Here is a 19,106-nt window from a genome sequence, read left to right on the forward strand (position 1 = left end):
GAGGGCTGGTCTCGTCCCGCCCCTCACCAGGTGATTAGTCCCGAATGGCCTTCCTCGCGAGCGGTGACGAAAGCAAGGATAGTTGACTCCGTCTATTTCCTTTCGGGTGTCGTAGTGTTTTTTTTATTTGTCTGCTTGTTTGACCGGATGCCGTTCGAATGTGCTTCGTCTGCCGGCGTATCTGGGGCGATGTCCCTATCGTGTGTGGCATGCGGGCGCACTTGATGAGCCCTCCCCTTCGATATGTTGTTCGCTGGAAAACGTTCTCCGATTCCACTGGAACACCTTTCGCGTTGTTATGAGGGTTTTCCCTTGCTCTTTTATCTCACGGTGAGTGTCGGGCCGTTCTCGCTAAAAAGTTAATGACTCGATTAACTTCGTCCGATCTGCGGAAGTTCGATGGGTCATCGTTGAGGATTTTTTTTTATCTAGGTTCCGCCAGTACTCTCTTTACGGAAACGACCGAAGCCAATCTATCCGTGATTCTAGAAGACGTCATTATTTTTCTTGAAGAAATTCGATGACACACTGTACTGGAAATTTCGTCAGTGGTGAGCATTTAATCCTTTTCCCTCTTTGTAAGGTGAAGAAAAGGGTCCTGGAAAACTCTGCTCCCTCCCTCCGTAAGATTGCAGTGTTGATTCTACCAGAAGTTTTGACAGACATGACCCCGGACTGTCTAGTTTTTATGTTGCTAAATTTCAATTTGTTTGATTTAACTGGTTCTTCCGTTAAATAAAAGCCAACAAATGCATTTTTCGTTGCCAGTATTTCATTTCATTGTCCGTTGGCAATTTTCAATTTTGATACATTCTTTTGTATCCATTTAATTTGGTTTTAGCCATATTGCGGTGTAGATTATTTCAGAAAATTAAATAAACTTACTTGTGTCTTTCCCCATGGTTTATCTGAAAACCCTGACGTTTTGTGACTCAGTGGATTACTTGTTCATAAAGAAAGAGTGTTCAAGAAAGTTAATTTTTTGTGCTTCATATCTATTTGTTGGTATTAGCTACTTAAGCCATGGAATCACAGAAAATTAACAAATTATTGAGCCAAGTGAATTCCTTTTTTATGCTTAACTACCTATCATATCTAGAAATGTGGTCAATTCTCTTTCGTAAGGATATATGATTCTGGGAATGTGATTTGTTTTGGTTACAAGGGGTGCTTTAGAATTTCATTAATGGATTAAAGAATTCTTTCAAGTTTTTTCAGGATTAAAGGATTCTTTCAAGGCTGCCAGGTTCCTAGTGAATTTATTGATTATCTGTAGCCTTGAATTCAATATTAAAATTAATTATTGAAATAACGACTTTTATAGTAAAATTTAATTATTTTAGTGCTTGTGGAGAATGTGGTGATGCGTAGTGTCTTGAAGTACCTGGAAAGCCTTAGTAAATGAACAAATCATGTAAAATTTCAAAGGAACTAGCAAAGTTTCATTGATTTTGTCATAAATCAAGACAAGCTAATGGAACAGTGCTCTTAGATGTTAATTGTCCAATGTATGCCATTGCATTACATTATATGCTTATGAAGGATTTTGAAGAAATAGCCATGGACAGTATTGTAATGTTTGATTATTTTGGGCTATCCTCGTAGAAGATTCTAAACCCTCTTTGCCTTGATTTTTGCAGATGTTGGTGAAGTGGACAGTTTCCTTGGCCAGGATGCATTGCCATCAATCCCATTGCCAGGTGTCTTGCCTCCTGAACTGAAGAAACCATCTGCAGAACAACTTCAGCCTATCACCTTCTACAACGCTCAGGGACAACCGACTGGTGGAGCTGGTTTAGACTTCCTCAGTCCTGTAGGAGTCACTCCGAAGAGCAGTGAATCAACTTTTCTCTCGAGGCATAAGCAGTTTGCAGCTCGTAGACGCCCAGTGGTACTGCAATCAACCACATCGTCATCATCATCGGTATCATCTTTGCCTCCTGTGCCTTCACCTTCATTGTCAAATTTGAAGAGCCAACCTGCACAGCTGGTTGCAGCATCCAGTGAACCACCTAGTATTGAAACTGTTCCTTTAAACCCTCTTCTGTCCTCTTCTAAGCTATCCCCTCTCCTTCAGGAGCCCTCTCTTGTAAGTAAGACTGTAATACTTCCACCCAAATCGCAATCAACCCCACCATCCCCGTCTGTCCAGTTGCCTTTGACAACATCCTCAAACCAGCAGCTCCTTGCAGTTTCCAAATCACAACCTACAACTGCAAGTCCATCGCCTTCTCATAAACCTCAAGCAACATCTCTTGTGAGTCAAGATCTTTCGCCGCCCTCTGAGGAACCTTCTAGTGGTGAAACTTGGACCTCACTGCTAACTTCGGATAAGGAGCCCCCTGCTCCACCATCTAGGTACAGCATTGTTCAATCTATTGTTGCTGAACTATTTTCTGCTACTGATAAAACAGAGAAATCATCCCTGCAGACACAGGTAGTCCCGAAACCAGTTTCTGATTCAGTGCCTTTTGATTCTAATACTTCAGCTCAATTTCCTGAGGTATCTAGTGCTCAAGTTTCTGCTCCTATTCCCCCCAATCTTTTTGGTCAGGGTCAAAATTATCCTAGCAAGGACCTAAGTTCTTCTGCTAAAGTAGCTGACATCTCTTCATCTTCAACTGGGTTCAAGGGCTCAACTGATCTTTCAGGGTCACAGACATCAAACTATTTTGATTCCTATAATTCTAAATTTGAGGAGTCTCGTTTAACATCCCAAACTCATTCATCAGCTACTGTATCCCTCATATCTCCATCAACTGCGGAGGCATTAGCAAACCTAAGTGTTGGAAAAAGGCTATCTTGCTCTGAGGAAAAACCTGAAGAACCTATTTCTGACAGTGCTGAAGACACATCTCTCTCTAATCAACAACAGAACAGCCTAGTTACCGCAAGTAAGTCTGAAAGTCTCTCTTACCAAGACTCCTCTTACAACGAAGCACCTATTTCTAGTGTAAAGGGAGTAACTTTTGAAGCAGATAAAACAGATTCCACCGATTCAATTTCCATCGCTGAACAAGATACATTAACCAGTACTCATATTTTGTCTCCTGAAAATAAGACTCTCATTACAGAAGTTTCAGAAGCTTCTGTAGTTTCAAAGGAAACTAATTCTCAAGTCTACTCGAAGGTAGAGCATATTGAAACACACAAGTCAACAGCTGGTTCCTTATCTCATATATCTGACTTGCAACTTGTTGACTCTCATCCTGAAAAGGGTGAGAATTCTGAAGCCAGCCTTCAAGATCAAAAATCTTTAATATCTACCAACGATCTTGTATCTGAATCAAAGGAGTTTTCAGCTAAGCTTGAATCAGTTCATTTTTCTGTTCAGCAAAGTAAAACCGATACACACGAACCTGTGAGTGATTTTCAATTGGCAACTGAAGAAGCCACCCCTCCAAACACAGACTCAACCCAGTCGTCACAAAAACCAGAAGCACGGCTTCCTACTACTTCAGAGCTAAATTCATCAAACCCTCAGACTCCCCTACATTCTCACACAACTCAGCCAAATCCCTCTTCCTCCTATCAAGGAACCCACTACTATCAGCCCACCCCAAATCAATACCCTCACAAAGAACAGCACGGTCAGCTTCCCATAGTACATCAAGAGAAGTCTCCCGGGCCAGCAGAGCAGAGTCAGTTTCCTCTCAATCAGCCGTTTCAGTCTCTTCCAAATCAGCCATTCACTCCAGCCAACCAAAACCCCTCTCCTATTTGCTTCAACCCAACATATCAGATAACATCAGCAGAGGACAGGCAATATCCCCCAAGGCTCGTATATCAGTCACCGTACGAGTCAAATCAGTTGGGTTCAATCCAGGGAGGTCATCAAATCGTCCCAGACTTGCAAGTGAATCCCTCTGTCCAGACTCCAGCTCCTCTCTTCTTCACACCTCCTCCAGTCAATCAACCTCCAGTTTCACAGCCCATTCATCTTCCTCCTCAAAGGCAAATCTACGATCCAGTAGCAACCACCCCTCTAAGTCATTACACCACTTCCACATCGATTCACCGTCAGGGTATAACAGGCCCTTATCTCATTCCTACATCTCAAGCAACCCAACCTGCTGCTCAGATTTTCGTGCCCACAACACCACCCGGGCAATCCTCGTTAGATCAACCCTCAACTCCATTATTCAAGACATCGCAGACTCCCATACCCTCCCACACCCCCCCGAACGGGTTTTTCCAAAGCGGCGCCCAGCCAGCATTCCTCCCCCCTCGTCCACCTTCAAACCCCTCCCTTCCTCCACCTCCTCATCAACTTCCTCTGCTGCCAGGGCAGCCCTTGCCGCCACCTCCTCTGCTTCCTCACGCCTCTCCTACCTTAGGGCAATCGATTACAAATCCACCTCATCTCCCACGGCCAGCCTCCCAAAACCAATATCCCCCAGGTACTCCAACTTTAAGGCCAACAGCAGCAAGCCTACCACCTCCTCCTCCAAAGTCCAACTCCGCTTCTAGTCCCCACGTGAACCAGTACTCCATCCACGCCAAGACTCAGCATTCAAGGAGACCTTACATAGCGCCCGTGCTACATCCTCAGCAGGACTATTTCCACCCATCTTTCCAGCCTCCATTACCTTTGGTTCAACAGGCAGCTCCTCCTGTTATCCAGCAGGCGTCTCCCGTAACCTTTTTGGTACCTGATCAGTCATCTGCACCTGTTTCAGCACCACCTATATCAGCAGCTGCTGCTCCTCCTCCTGCTTCTGGCTGGCAATCGAAACAACAGGGGACTTACTTGGTGCCTGACAAGTCTCAGTCATCTTCACCGCTATCTTTAGTACCTCTAACTCCAGCCACCACTCCACCAGTTTCTCATAGTGGAGTTGTAAGTGCTTCGGACACTGCTAGGTTCCAGTTGCCATCGCCTGCTGTTCCTCAACCATTGCGCACGCCCACTATCCCCCCTCCGCCAGCAAAGCAAGGTGGATACAATCCATTTTCAGCTCGTGCCACTCCTCCACCACCGAGTTCTCAGCAGCAGAAGCAACCAGTTGAGTCTGTGTCTTGGCAGCCTCCTCCATCTACCTTCTGTCAACCGCAGATAGTTCCGCTTCCATCATCGGAGAATTGTGCTTCAGTGCCATTGACCAGCCCTGCTGAATCATCTGTTAGTGTCAATCAGCTTGGTTCTTCTGCACCACCACCTTCTGTGGTAGCCAATTCGGCTCAGTCAGAAGACCGTAGATATTCTGGTGATTTGACTCATTCTGTAGATTCTTTGAATTTTGTGCCATATAATACATCTGCTCCTCCTCCATCTAGTGTCCCTGAAGGTGAGTTTCAAGGGTACTCTTTGCTTTAAGACTTTGATTTTTCAAGAATTCATTTTACTCTTGTGGGGATGTGCTTGGCATTTGGCTGAGAGAATCCCAATGAAATAATTGAAATTATTAACTGAAGGTCACTTAATAATTTCAAGTATTGTAGTAGTGTATTGAAGTAGAGTGGGAATTAACTTCAGAAAGATGTGGTTTGACTCCTGATCTTTAGGAATATTTTCTCATGGCTATTTGTGTCAAATTAAATTACACTATTAATTTGTTTCATGGTTCTGTTTTGATAACATTCCAAAGTAATCGATGACTGGACTACCACACTTGGGTATTTATTCTTGTTCATCGTTTGAGGTTAACTAAAAGTAACATTAGCTTCGGCCTAGAAGGTAATACAAATATTTTAGTGAGAGTCGCTAATTTCTTGGCTAACTTCAGTTAGTGACCACTATTAATAACCAGAATAAACTCCCTGGGGGAACTGACATATTTTTTACTGGTAGTATTACTCTGGTGTATGAGGTCTTTTCTTCCTATTTACTGTAAATTATGAAATGATACAATAATTTAGGTGATTTTTGTTTTGAAGTTGTGAAGAAGAAGAAAAAAAAATTCAACTGTTTTGGTAAAATTGCTCTTGTAGCCATTTTCTTTGTATTTATTGAAAATTATGAAATATCAGAATAATTTAGGTGATTTTTGTTTTTAAGTTTAAAAAAATTCAATTTTTTCCTGTTGTTTAGTTGTGCTCTGTCTTTGCTTCTTCCTTAATTTTTGCATAAGCCTAAACCCCATCCATTCACCATGCTACCTTCCTTCCTATTTTATGCATGTCCAGCATCAGGGTAATCTGTGAACTAGACTGCTTCCTGTTCATTCTGTTCTTAAAAAAAAACTTCTTTTACAATATCATTCTCTTTATTTTTTGTCATCATAGAAAAAAATGGAGAATTTGATGGAAGTTTAATTCTTCCTTTTCATTTTTCTGCATTTTGATTTTAGCTTTTTTATCTGTGGTCAATATCATCTGAAATCTGCTGAATAATGTCTCTTTATTTTAACAAATGTGGTGGTTTTCATGTTTTGGTTAACATCATATTTTGGGTTTTTCATCCTTTTAATGAACTTTCAGAACGTCAGTTCATAAAATAGGAACTAGATGAGATGTTACCAAAAATTAAAATGTCTTTTAAGTCTTTCTACTTATCGTAAAGAATCTGTTTTGTATCTTGGAAACAGGGCTATCTGAACTAATAAATGGAAGATATGTAGTCAAAGTTGACATCCTTAGTGCCAAAGAAGCAAGTCATAATCATACAGCAGCTTCATCTTTCTTATAATTCTTGGGTTTTTAATCTAAATTACAAAGCATGCTACATATAGGCCCTTAGTATGTATGATGTACGAGTATATATTTCATGCATTTTGTTGTACATATCTTGTACTGGGGTTGATGCTGAATCTTATTTTGGGTAATTTTTGCTTGAATGCTGGCTTTGGTTGTTATCACTGAGCTAATGAAGAGTTAATTGCTTCATTAAATGCCTTTCATGACATAATTGGCTTTCAACAATATGTTTCTTCATGTTTAATATTGCAGGAATTGCCCACACTTTAATTTCAAAAGCTTCATGCTTCAGTTTTTGCTGTTATGATGGTATGTTTTGTACAGGAATTGAACGTCGGGCATCGTAATTGCTCTGGTTGTTGCTGCCTTTCAAACAAGAAGTAGGTTAATTGCTTTTATGAATGCTGTCTCAGTGGAACATGTCATGTTGCTAATTTTCAGCCAATAATAATTGTGTCTGAAATTTTAACAGTAATTGTGGGTGTGAGAAATTAACCTGAAGTCTATGAATTTTTCTACCCTTTTAAACTTCGGTTGCACTACTGACCTTAGAAGTCATTTCTAGTGTGATATTTCATCCTGCTTAAAATGATTTAAGGCAAAATTCCTACCTAAATTAGAATACGTTACTTAGTTTTGGGCTATCAGAGTCAATGTGTGTTAACTTTATTAAACATTTTTCTGTTTATGTGTTTAGTCAGTCTGAGATTGTAATAATTTTCAATTAGTTTGTAACTGATTGTGGTAGGGAATTCCAAGAATAGAAATGATGATTTAATAACAGTCTATGAAAATGTATATGGACTTTATCAGAACAGTTACATATGTAAGTAGTTGAATACATATATTGATTCAGTACATCTAGGCATATGTAGAAACCAATCATGAATGATAAAAGGAACAGCACTTATCTTAGAATGGGTTTCTCATAGCAATTTCTAAGATATCTTCACTCCATCAATTTTGGTTTTGCATTAATTGGTCAGAACGTGTAGCATAAACTGAAGTGGACCATCTTAGTCAATTAAAAAGTTATGAAATTTCTCTCATTTTCATTCGGATTTCTATGAATTAGTTTTATGAATTTTGTTTTAGAAATTTCAGGATGGCTGCTGGCATGCATTTAATTGACAAAAAATGGGTGATAAATGTCCTAGCTAACTTATGAGTCTTTAAAATGTGTTGATGCCTTAATATTAATATTATAAATAAACTATCAAAATAAAATGAGTTTAAGATGGTCTAATCCACAGTTTTTCCTTTTTGATGACAATTATTTTTTGCTTAAATTTTTTAGTGTTATTTCTGTTCTTGGACAATTTTTTCTCCCAAATTAGGGATTATACGGAAAAACATAAGCTTTACATTTACTCTCATTGGGCTGAGAAGAAATGCGGTAGTTACTGACATATTTCTCAATGTTTATCCACTTCTCCAGGTGGACAAAAAAATTACAGACTTGGAAAGCAGAGACCAAGATACGCTCAAGTGCCTGACTTGGCTGTTTCTCCATTGGCTGTGTCCCCTGTGTATCCCCCAAGCTCATCAGAGACTGTTTATAGTGCTACGCCTACACCTGCTGCTGCCGAACCGTACTCCATATATCCTCCTGGTGCCCAGCAGCTGATTGCTTCAGAAGAATTCTTAGTGCCCACTGACAATTCATTGTCAGACCAATCGGAAGGTTATCCAGCTTCACTGTTCAATCTGGTATGTTTGCTCATGTTACGCTTTAAATTTGTCATAAATGTGTCCCGTATGCAAAACTTTGATGGTACTTTTTATTTTTTCCATTTGCCTGCTTTATTTCAAGAAACCTACTTACCTCTTGTGTTTTATGTTTGTGTTTACGTATTCAATTCATATTACCGTATTTCTCCGATTATGGTCCCCCTCTAAATATAGTCAACTCCCCACCCCCTAATTTTGAGGCTTCAGTATCAGGAAAAAATTAAAAAAATGCATTTGAATATAGTCCATCCTTAACTTTTACCACCGGCAGTTTTGGAAAAAAAGAGGGGACTATATTCAGATAAATGTGGAATGCCCAAGACGTACTTAATTTTGAAAAAATGTCACCTCATCCAGCTTCATACGTTGTAAGGCAAGGAAAAGGGCTTGAGTGTATTTTTAATATGGGACCGTAACAACTCAAGTAACGCTGGATCATGGGTTTTGCTGGCCTGTACGTGATGCATTTATTTGCTCTTTTATCCAGTCTTTTTATGAAGTCTCAATTTTTTTCATCGAAGCAATTAATTATGCCTCATTATGGATTTAATTATCTTGCTGTACATTCAATGTTGCGACCTTGGAGTTCATACCATCAATGGAGATTGCCTCAAATTGTGTGAATTAGCTATGCTTAGCTTTCTTATTATGCTGCTTTTATCCCAGTATTTGATTTTTAACCTCATTCTCCTATTTATTAAATGTAATTTTCTTGTAAAAAGTTATTTAACTTAGAAATCAGCACCCCAGGTTTTCCTTTTACCTATTTATTAAATGTGGTTTGGCATCATCACTAATATTACCAACTCCAAAATGTGATTACGTACTTCTCTTTATTTCTTAACAACCTAGAATGGAATAGAGGGTGCAATCATGAGCAAGCTGTGCCCAAGGCATTAGAGCTGTTGCTGGTCTAGAGCTGTATTGGAGCCTTTTACAGTTCATACTCTATTCAGTATGGCTATAATCACTTGCTGGGGATCGCACTTTAAAATCATGTTGAAATTCCACTTTCAAACAAGGGTCTTGGCACCCATTAGGCACAAAGGAATTGGGAAAACCTACATGATGACCTTGACTTTACCATGGCAGGTAGGGAGCATTTCAGGGTTAAAGTGTTTTTTTTAACTATGTAATTGATTAATTGTTTGATATTAGTGATATTGTCTGGATCTCATTATTTACCTCATTTAATTGATTCTTTGGAAGGCTATTTTTTCAATGGTGTTCAGATTTTTAGTGCTTCAGTCTCTAAATAGTTTCATTCCTTTTGATAATTAGTCTCAGGTATTCGAAGACAAGTTGTCTCTTTATTTACTTAAAAGGCAATTTTGCTCATTTTTGGCAAAAACAAGTATGTACTTTATTCAATTCATGAGTTGGTATTAAGGTAAAGTTCCTCTTGAAATGATGATTTTTTTTTCTAAATAGATGTTGTATATATAATTTTTAACACTTATATTTGGGTCTATTTAGGATCAGTTAAAAGCCTGTAAAAGTTGCGTTTATCAATTGAAGTCGGACTCTGTGTCCAGTTCCTTGTATTTTTTTTAAAAAGGCTGTAATAAGACCAACTTTTCTTTCCACCCCGGTTCCCTGTGATTGATCCCATTGTTCTTGAAGGCATTATTTGAATTGTTATGAATTTGCTGTTAATTTTGTTGCAAGTTTTGTTGTGAAGATCTGCAGCAATATCCTCTGATGTTTGACTTCGACAGACTTTCAACCATTTTCTTAATGATGCCTAATGCAAGCATGCCTGTTTTACTTCTGCCTCACCTAAGCATGCTCTCAACACTATGCATTTAATGCTCAATTAATTAATTACTTGTATCTTGTATTAATTACTTGTATCTTGTATTAATTACTTGTATCTTGTATTAATTACTTGTATCTTGTATTAATTACTTGTATCGCTTGAAGTAACACACTAGTATTCTATGTACATATATAGCAAGCGGATAGAAGTCAGCAAAAGTTCGCGGGTCACATCATATCTGTTTAAGATAGATGTAATCAGGTTCATGTCAGTTAGTATCAGAAAGCAATCTGTCTGATATACATTATGTCACATGTGATAAATAGCTGACATCAGTCTGACAAATGCTAGTGTTCAAAATTTCCGTTCTGGAAGTTGTAGAAAAAATATGCAAGCATATGCATGTAAATACATATTGTCTTTCATTTAAGATAAGCTTTCCGTATTTTGCAATGGGAATATTAAATCTATTTTCAGATTTCAGTGGCATATTTACTTCTTCACATCAATTCTAAATAAATTATTACCTAATTGCTTCAACTTCATTTTGTGAAGTGGCTCAATGTCTTTCATTACTCTTTAACCTTGATATTTTCATATCCTGTCTTTGTTTTGTTTATCATTTAATTTAAAGGTCTCAGATGGATATTATTGCATTTAAAAAATATATCCTTGTTCTTTCATGGTAATATATAAAAAAATATTAGATTTGTGTTTATTTTTTTCTTAAGATCTGTCAGTATATTAACCTTTATCAGATTCAAATAAGTTAATCAAAGTATGAAGTAAATATTACTTTTTCGCATCAGTATGAATAGTTTCTTTTCATAGTATGTTTTAGTTAGAAATAGCAAAAAAAATCTTAATTTCCTTTGCTTTGGGAAGGCTTCTGCTTTCTTAACCATCTTTTTATCACTGTCTTTATCTCTGCCAGAATTCACCAAAACCATGGATTTTTCTTATTTTTTTCTAACAATTGATACATTATTAAAATTCCCCTCTTAAAGATTTCCTTATGCTCCTTGAATCATATTCAAGGCCATTTGTTACTCATCTAGTATATTTTTCCATATAGTGTGTTACTATATTGTTTTTTTTTAGGTGTAAATGATGCCAAAACTTTATGGTTTCATTGTTGGAATACATGTTTACAAAGATGTTTTCAAAACAAGAGGTATTTCCAAAATTTGTGTGTGCTAGTTTATGAATGTTTCATGATAGAAAATGTATTAGTTATTGCCACTTGTTATTAAATTTATATGAAATAAGTTAAGCATTGTACACTGCTATTAGGGGACATGAATTCTTGGAAAAACTTTGCTCCACTCAGTTAAATGGATGCAGTTATTTTTCATTTAATTCTTGTGATACTTTCCCTGAGAAAATCTGAGCATCTCAGGAATCATGTAATTTGGTGAGCATTATACTTTCACACTAATTGCTGTAATCAACGTAGAATTCTGTGATGGTGGAGTGTAAAGATAAATGGCACATAGGAGGACTGAAGTGAAGAGAAGAAAGGTAGTGAATCTCTTATTTCAACTCCTTTAGTATTGCAATATGATTGTTGCCTTGAAAATTACTCATTTATGTTTATGATATTTATTATAATTTATGGTGTTGCATAATTAAATCTTATTAAAGCCTTTCTCACCCCAATGATAAGTAAATTCAGAAGGCACTGATTCTATCGTTGGAAAGGAAACCTACCGAGGATAATATTTCATTTTAGCCATGATTCTATAGCTTATGTTCATAAATACATATTTTCTTTTTTTAATCTTCACTGCTAATTCTGTAAATAGTTCTCATGTAATTACCTCTATGCCTCAAAACGTCTTCTAGAGAAATTACATGCTGACAAAATGCTTAAAAACATGTTGTCTTGTGCTTCCTTTTACCAAGTTAACTTCATATTTCAAGGATAGCTTCCTCTTACTCGTGCTGGGTGAGGTGTTTCGTTGAAGTGAAGTTTTTTAAATTGTGCTTATCAAACTTTCTTTTGGGATGCCTTTTTTATGGAGTGAACTGTTGATATTATGGCCACAATACTACATTCTCAAGTGATGGTTATGTTTCATCCTTGCCTTTAGGCTTCTCAGCCCGGCAGTGCTGCGGCTGCGGCCTCAGGTGGCAGCAACACGTACCGCCCTGTTTATTGCCATTGGTTTTTCAAGAAGGAAGAGGAACCCAAGCCATTATGGAAACCTTTTAGTCATGTGGATTCCCAGGCAATAGAGACTGCTTTCAATGACGGTAAGTTATTCATTGCATGATTGAGTCAAGTTAAACCTCCAAACATCAGCACAATGCTGCTTTGATTTTAAATATATTATTCTCTTGGCTCAGAGTACTAAAATTCCATTTTTATATAAATTTGAGAGAAAAACAATTCTGAAACAACCTCACTTCGAACTCCACTAGAAAAAAAATTTAATTTTGAACAATATATACTCTCCTCTATTTTTCGTAAAATATCAGGAAGATAAGTAATAGGGTGGCCTATATCATGGCCCCCTTTAATAATTTAGTTTTTATTGGTGGCAATGCCTATATTAGAGTACAAGTACTTGAGTGACTGCATAATTAGGCAACCTGAACATGACCATCAAGGTGTAAATTACAATTCAGTGGATATAGTTATCAGCTATTCTGTTATTTTCAAGCATTAATTAAGATTTTTTTAATTCTTTATTGGAAATCAGATTTTGAAGTAAGGTGTGCAAGAATTCAAAGCGGCATTGTGATCGTGGTGATTCTTTTGTTTCAATGAAATAAGAACTTCTGCTTGCTAAGTGCTGATGAAACGTTTGGATCCACTGCGTCATACCGGAATCTTAATACCAGAATTGTTAAATTATTGCCAAAAGTCATGTTTAAATCATCATTTCCTTTTTATTGCCAACTTTAATCCCTAATTTTGTCATATTTCCCAACATGTGCCGCTGAAATAGACAACATTATAAATTTATGTCTAATTTTTTTTGTTTTCTTTTTCTATTACTATTCTATTTTCTATTTCTGATACTTGAGGTGCCAATCCTTCTAAGGCAAGATTATTTATGAGGAGGAAAGGCTCAAATTTTATGCATACCTTTGATCACTTAGTGGATCAGCTGCTGTTAAACTCAATTCATTCCATAATGTCAGCTTATTCAGGTGCCCAATTGTGTTTAACATCAGATTAATTAAGGTTAAGGATTAACTCACAATACGACTGCTGGTAATTTTAAATAATGATTAAAAAATCTTCTTTTTATGCAAGTTTCTAGCCTCAAGAACACGGCTAGAAAGAGACGACTTGAACTTTCTGTAATCTTTTGCCGCCACGGAAATTTACAATAGGCCAATTCTAACTCATGGTCAATTGAATTTTTGGAATTAAGTTTTCAAAATTATTTTTATGAAATTATTATCTAGCCAAAAGAGAAACTGGGGTTACAATTACTAAATTAGCAAGCCTAGGGTAGCCAAGCCAAGCCCAGCCCAGGGTAATGCAGGCGAAATCACTGACTTAACTGAAGTGCACCCGATATGTGATAGATGCCTCCCGAATTTTTGCCTACTGCCAAAAAATGTTTTTTTTTACATAAAATAAATTATGTTGCTGCTATTTTTGACATAGGTTTTTGTTGCATAGCTATCAGGCAGCAAACTTGGATATCCATAATTAATATTATGCAACCAAATTAGTATCTCTGTCACATTGTGTTTGAGATTTCATATCTTAACATTGAAAGACTTAAATGTAACTTGACTAGTATTTAATATTATAGGAGGGCCACTGAAAAAATATCCATTATTATTTTGTCATGGCTGAAAACTCATGTATCTTTTTTATTAGCATACTCACAATTTGGACTTGACACAATTCATTCTTTCAGGGGAAACAAATGAGAGCACCCTGGTTCCCACTGATGGAGGGAGGTACGATGTCTGCATATCTAAAAGGCAACGAACTGCTTTGTTTTGGGAGGAGAAGAAGCCTACTGAAGTGCGAAGGTGTTCTTGGTTCTACAAGGGCCCTCTTGATAGCAGATACACTCCATATGATGAAGATTTTGCCACCAAGTTAGAGGTAGTGCCATGATTATTCTCTTTAAATATTCAATGCCTTCTACTTTTTTAAGAAAATGTGCAGGTACTTGGTATTTGATGATTGATGCTTTGTTAATGTTATCAAAAAGCATACTACAATTCTTTGTGACTCTGGTAAAATTTTTGCATCTGAATTTTTATTGGAGGACTTCACAAGGAAAATAGTGTGGAACATTGTATACACATTTGCTCTGTGAAATGTGAAGAATCATCATAATAATTTACCATTTTCACATAAATTTTATGCATACAGGTCATTTAATATGAGATGAACAATTATTGTTAATATTATGGCAATGCCATAAATGATAGCTAATTTTATTTCCTGTTACCTCTAACTTGCCATTAAAATTTTTTTTGCCCTTATTGTAACTAAAGCCAGTATGTATATCCAAGGGGAACCTTCCAATCTTAAGCATGTTTTGAAGAATTAAAATTGCATTTTAAGTTTAATCAAGTGTTTGTATTGGATTATAGTCATTCATCCAAGCATATAACTTTTTAACACATGTAATAAATTTATTTCCCTGTGCGCAGAATGAGTACAAAGTTTGCATGGAAGCAAATAAGTGGAATAGAAAAATTGAGCACAATGGGGAGACAGTGGTTCTGCATGGGCCTGTTGTCATGGTGCATTACTCACCCACAGCGTCGCCGGATCAACTGGGTGTCACTGCCGTGAGTGAAACTAATTTTAAACTATTTTCTGAGCCTCATACTTTTATAATTTATTCTTCAACCCTTTAAGTGCCAGGGGGCCGATCCATCGGCCCGGGTAGTATATGCGAAGAGTGCCAAGGGCCGATCCATCGGCCAGGCTTATTTTGCACTGATGCCTTTAATTTTTTGAGCATCGTGTAGATTTTGTCTCTATTTTTTAGTATCTGTCATGCTTTAACATACCTGTAAGTATTGAGAGTCAATGAAAAAAAAATTAGTTTCAGAAAATGCATATTAGGCTTTATATAATTTTTTTAGTGCAAACTTACAAATTCAGCCACAAAAGGCATTCTTCAGCAAACCAGGAAAAATGGGCTGGCACTAAAAGGGTTAATTCCTGAAGTAGTCAAATAGGTTTTATTGTTATTAAGATTTTATTCACTAAGAGATTCACTCTTACTACATCCTGGGTCAGGTTATGACACATTATCCACAATGATGGTTGCTTGGCTGACAAAAAACTGGTTTCAGATGATTTCATTCCTATTTTAATTGGCTTTCGGACAAACACATCTAAAATTCAAGATTTCATTTGGCGGTCATTCATCTGGGTCCCTATATCGTTAAAATCTCAGAACACCTCTTTCATTTTGCCTTAATTGTAAATTTGTAAATTCTTCACATTATAATCTGTATCTCAGAAATAATCACATGTTTTTAGTTTCTAGACTAGTTTTTGGTTTCTCAGAAATTCGTTTTGATGCAGAGATCCTTTTTTTGTGTCCAGACTTCTTGCAATTATTGATTCAAGCTTCTGTTTAGTAAAATTCTAAATTTGGTATTTGGACTAATCGAGTTTACTAAGAATGTCATCTGTGAGAAGTTTACTAAGAATGTCATCTGTGAGAAGTTTACTAAGAATGTTATCTGTGAGAATGTTACACGCACTTATAATAGATATTTTACTCTTTCCCTTTGATTAGGATACATCTCCTGTAAAGCCACGAGTTGTGAAAAGAGGAGTTGAAGAATTTGAAATTGAAGAAGGAGAACCAGCTAAAGTAGACCATTTATTGTTCCTTGTCCACGGCATTGGGTCAGTTTGTGACCTGAGGTTCAGGGATGTGGTGGAAACTGGTAATGCATTGATTGTAACCTCTCTTAAGCTTTTTGTTTGTCACATGGATGTTTTGTTTAGTCAAATATTCCATTTGTATTGATATATCTCTCCAAGTTAGTTTCCAACTACTCATCATAATCTTCAGGAAACCTTCCAAGTCATATCCACAGTCCTGGAACCTTCCAATGGACAGTGCATCTATAAAAACTCTCTTAATAAATCCCTCTAATTAAAGAAACTCTGTACAACGAAGTCTACACTTAGGCCCAAAACAGGAAAACCAATCTTTGTTGAAGAATGTTATTTTACGCTTACAGCTCATTTTTCTATTGATATTGATGTAATAAGTAGTGAGTAGAACTGGAGGAGAGGGTGACGCTTTGTAACCACCCTGCTCCCAGCTTCACTTTCTTTCCCTGGGGCCTAGGTGATATAAAATGCATCTTGGTGATAATGCATCTGAGGTCTGGTATGCATAGCGAAGTGATTTTTGACTATTCAGCTATAATTTTTAAGTATTGTCTGTTAAGCTGGTGAAATAAAAACTTAAATGGGGGAACACCCTTATTCATTAACATCATTTCAATTTTTCCTAAAATTACCCCATCTCTTAATCTGCCAATAGCTAATAATGCTGATTATACTCTGAACAGGATGAATGGAAGGTTGGGGGAAGTTACATTGCTCATGCAGCTTCCTGATAACAATTGATTCACATTTTATCTGAATAGATTTAGGGTTAAATTAAACAAGGGTAGAAGTGAATAACTATCAGGGAAATTTTACAAAGAGAAACACTTATTTGTTGCTGTTAGGTTAGGTGTCAAAGTATTTTTGCTATTTTGAGTAATCACAAATTGTTTATTTAGATTTCCTCCCATACTAATTTTTTTCATTCTCTTGTAGTGGATGACTTCCGAAGTTTAGCCCTGCAGCTGACTCGGACACATTTTTCGTTGGGTGTGGACAAGAATCAGGTGAACAGAGTGGAAGTCCTTCCTGTCTCATGGCATTGGAAGCTTCATGGAGAGGACACAGGAATTGACCGGAAACTAAATTCGATCACCCTTAAGTCCATACCCCGCTTGAGGAATTTCACCAATGACACACTTTTGGATATCCTTTTCTATACTTCTCCTGTCTATTGTCAGGTACAAATTCCTTAGAATTTAACGCAATTATTTGCTCTCTTTGCAATGGTTTTGCTTTTGTTTACCTTCTCTTTACGAGCTTTTGCTAATTATTTTTCAGACAATAATGGATACCGTAGGGAATGAAATGAATCGCATGTATGAGCTGTTCCTGAAAAGGAATCCTGGTTTTCAAGGTAGTGTATCTGTTGGTGGTCACAGTCTTGGATCCCTCATCCTCTTTGATCTGCTGTACCACCAGAAGGTACCAAAAAATCCACGGTCATCTCCCTCAATCATCATGACTGGGCCTGGTACGCGACCACCAGACACTTCTCCAAACAGTGAAAAACCAGCTGAAATGGTGAGAATCACTTCAATGTTTAAAATTTGCAACTACTTTGACATATTTTTTGATCCTCATCTTAATTTTCGGTGAAGAAGTGGAACTCTCGATATTACGAAGCAGGATGATACGTAGTGAAATGGTGGTCTCAGCGAAAAGCAATGGTAAATACATGGCACTATTAGAAATGCGAAGTTTTGAAAATACTAAATGTTCTGATATTACCAACATTGGGCTCGTAGTTATCCCAGCATAGGTAGCTAAAAAATGAGCGCATCTGACTATGGTCCATCAAAATTGTGAAATCATAAATGATAGTGCAGCTTTGGAGGGAAAGGGTTCGCCTAAAAACCTACAGTGGGAATCAAGGGGAAGTAAGAGGGTAAAGTTGCGTTTGTTGGGGCCCTGGGGCAGGTAGTCCCAAGATGGGCGTGATACACCCTCCGAAGAGTCCCTAATCAGAAACTGGATCCCTTTCCTCGACACGCTGACCCTCGCTGGCCCATGTCGTCAACGTGCGAGGGGCCTCTCCCTAAAAGTTACCACTTTGACTGCAATTTGAAAATCAATCAGTCAATCTAATAATCAATAAATGATTGTTTGCATCGTACTCCTACCAATTGGGCGATGAAGTGCATCTTTGAACCGTGTTTCTGCTATGAAAAATAACGATTTTGGTAACTTTGCTAAAAATGTGGCTGCCGATCACCGGAAAATGGCAACAGCGCTTTGGAATCGCCAAGGTAGCGGGCTGTTTGAGTGAGTTTCGAGCATGATTTGGCCATCTCGTAAGTATACACACATACCAGGGGTAACAACAACCTTGACCTCTTGGCAGCGAATATTTCAGAGTGCATAATCAGAACTGAGGCTATTATTATTGACCACTAGGCACATAATTCATACTTAATGGTTCCACGTAGTCTCCGATAGATAACCTGCGTCGAGAAGAAGGGTCTATTTATTCCATAAGGTAATTCCATAAAAACTCTAAAGCGTTAAAGCGAGTGGTCACTTTTATGGAGAGAGGCCCCCTGCTCGAAGGGTTGACGACATGGGCCATTGAGCGTGAGTGTGTCGAGGAAAGGGTTCCGGATTAGGGACTCTTCGGAGGGTGTACGACGCTCATCATGGGACTACCTGCTCCATGGCCCCACCAAATGCATCTTAACCAGTAGGATTTCTGTAAAAATATCGTGGCTGAAACAATGCTCCTATTCACCTGCCTACTCATAAAGATCGTGCTGACAATACTTCGTAGTTTAACTTGTGAAGAAGGTTGCGCAGGGTATTTCTTACACTCTTTACTTAAATCCTACGTAATTGCATCATACCAAGATAATGTTAATTATCCATAAAATTGCTCAAATTTCATCGTTTTTGCAAGTTAATAAGTGGCTGCGTGACACCGGTTTTCAAATTGACAGTTGAAAATATGAGGCAGGGAGAAATTTTGACACTCATTGATAGAGGAAATCGAAATCTGGTAAAATCACATTTACTATGGTGACACATTGTATATGTAGGCATCACAATTTGAATTTAATGGATGTTTTATATTAACAGTGTGCTATCATCTCCCTGCAATACTTTCGATGCTGTGCAGTAGCTGTCTTTTGATGGCAG

At 37.5% G+C, this 19,106-nt stretch overlaps 1 protein-coding gene across 2 annotated transcripts in view; it reads left to right on the top strand.

Moving 5' to 3' along the window:
- LOC124156164 (nascent polypeptide-associated complex subunit alpha, muscle-specific form-like) overlaps nt 1–19,106 on the top strand; it is a 76,451-nt gene that overhangs the window by 52,219 nt on the left and 5,126 nt on the right. Inside the window, exons 1-9 of one of the 2 annotated variants that reach the window (XM_046530522.1) lie at nt 506–551; nt 1,641–5,288; nt 8,075–8,346; nt 12,220–12,382; nt 14,011–14,204; nt 14,762–14,902; nt 15,868–16,021; nt 16,911–17,155; nt 17,256–17,498. In XM_046530522.1, the coding sequence (XP_046386478.1) occupies nt 521–551; nt 1,641–5,288; nt 8,075–8,346; nt 12,220–12,382; nt 14,011–14,204; nt 14,762–14,902; nt 15,868–16,021; nt 16,911–17,155; nt 17,256–17,498 (5,091 nt within the window). In that variant the 5' untranslated portion in view covers nt 506–520. Of the gene's footprint in view, nt 1–505; nt 552–1,640; nt 5,289–8,074; nt 8,347–12,219; nt 12,383–14,010; nt 14,205–14,761; nt 14,903–15,867; nt 16,022–16,910; nt 17,156–17,255; nt 17,499–19,106 lie in introns of those variants that run through there. The other variant, XM_046530521.1, reaches the window with a different exon arrangement.

This window comes from Ischnura elegans, chromosome 3 (assembly GCF_921293095.1).
Source record: "Ischnura elegans chromosome 3, ioIscEleg1.1, whole genome shotgun sequence".
Classification (NCBI taxonomy): domain Eukaryota; kingdom Metazoa; phylum Arthropoda; class Insecta; order Odonata; family Coenagrionidae; genus Ischnura; species Ischnura elegans.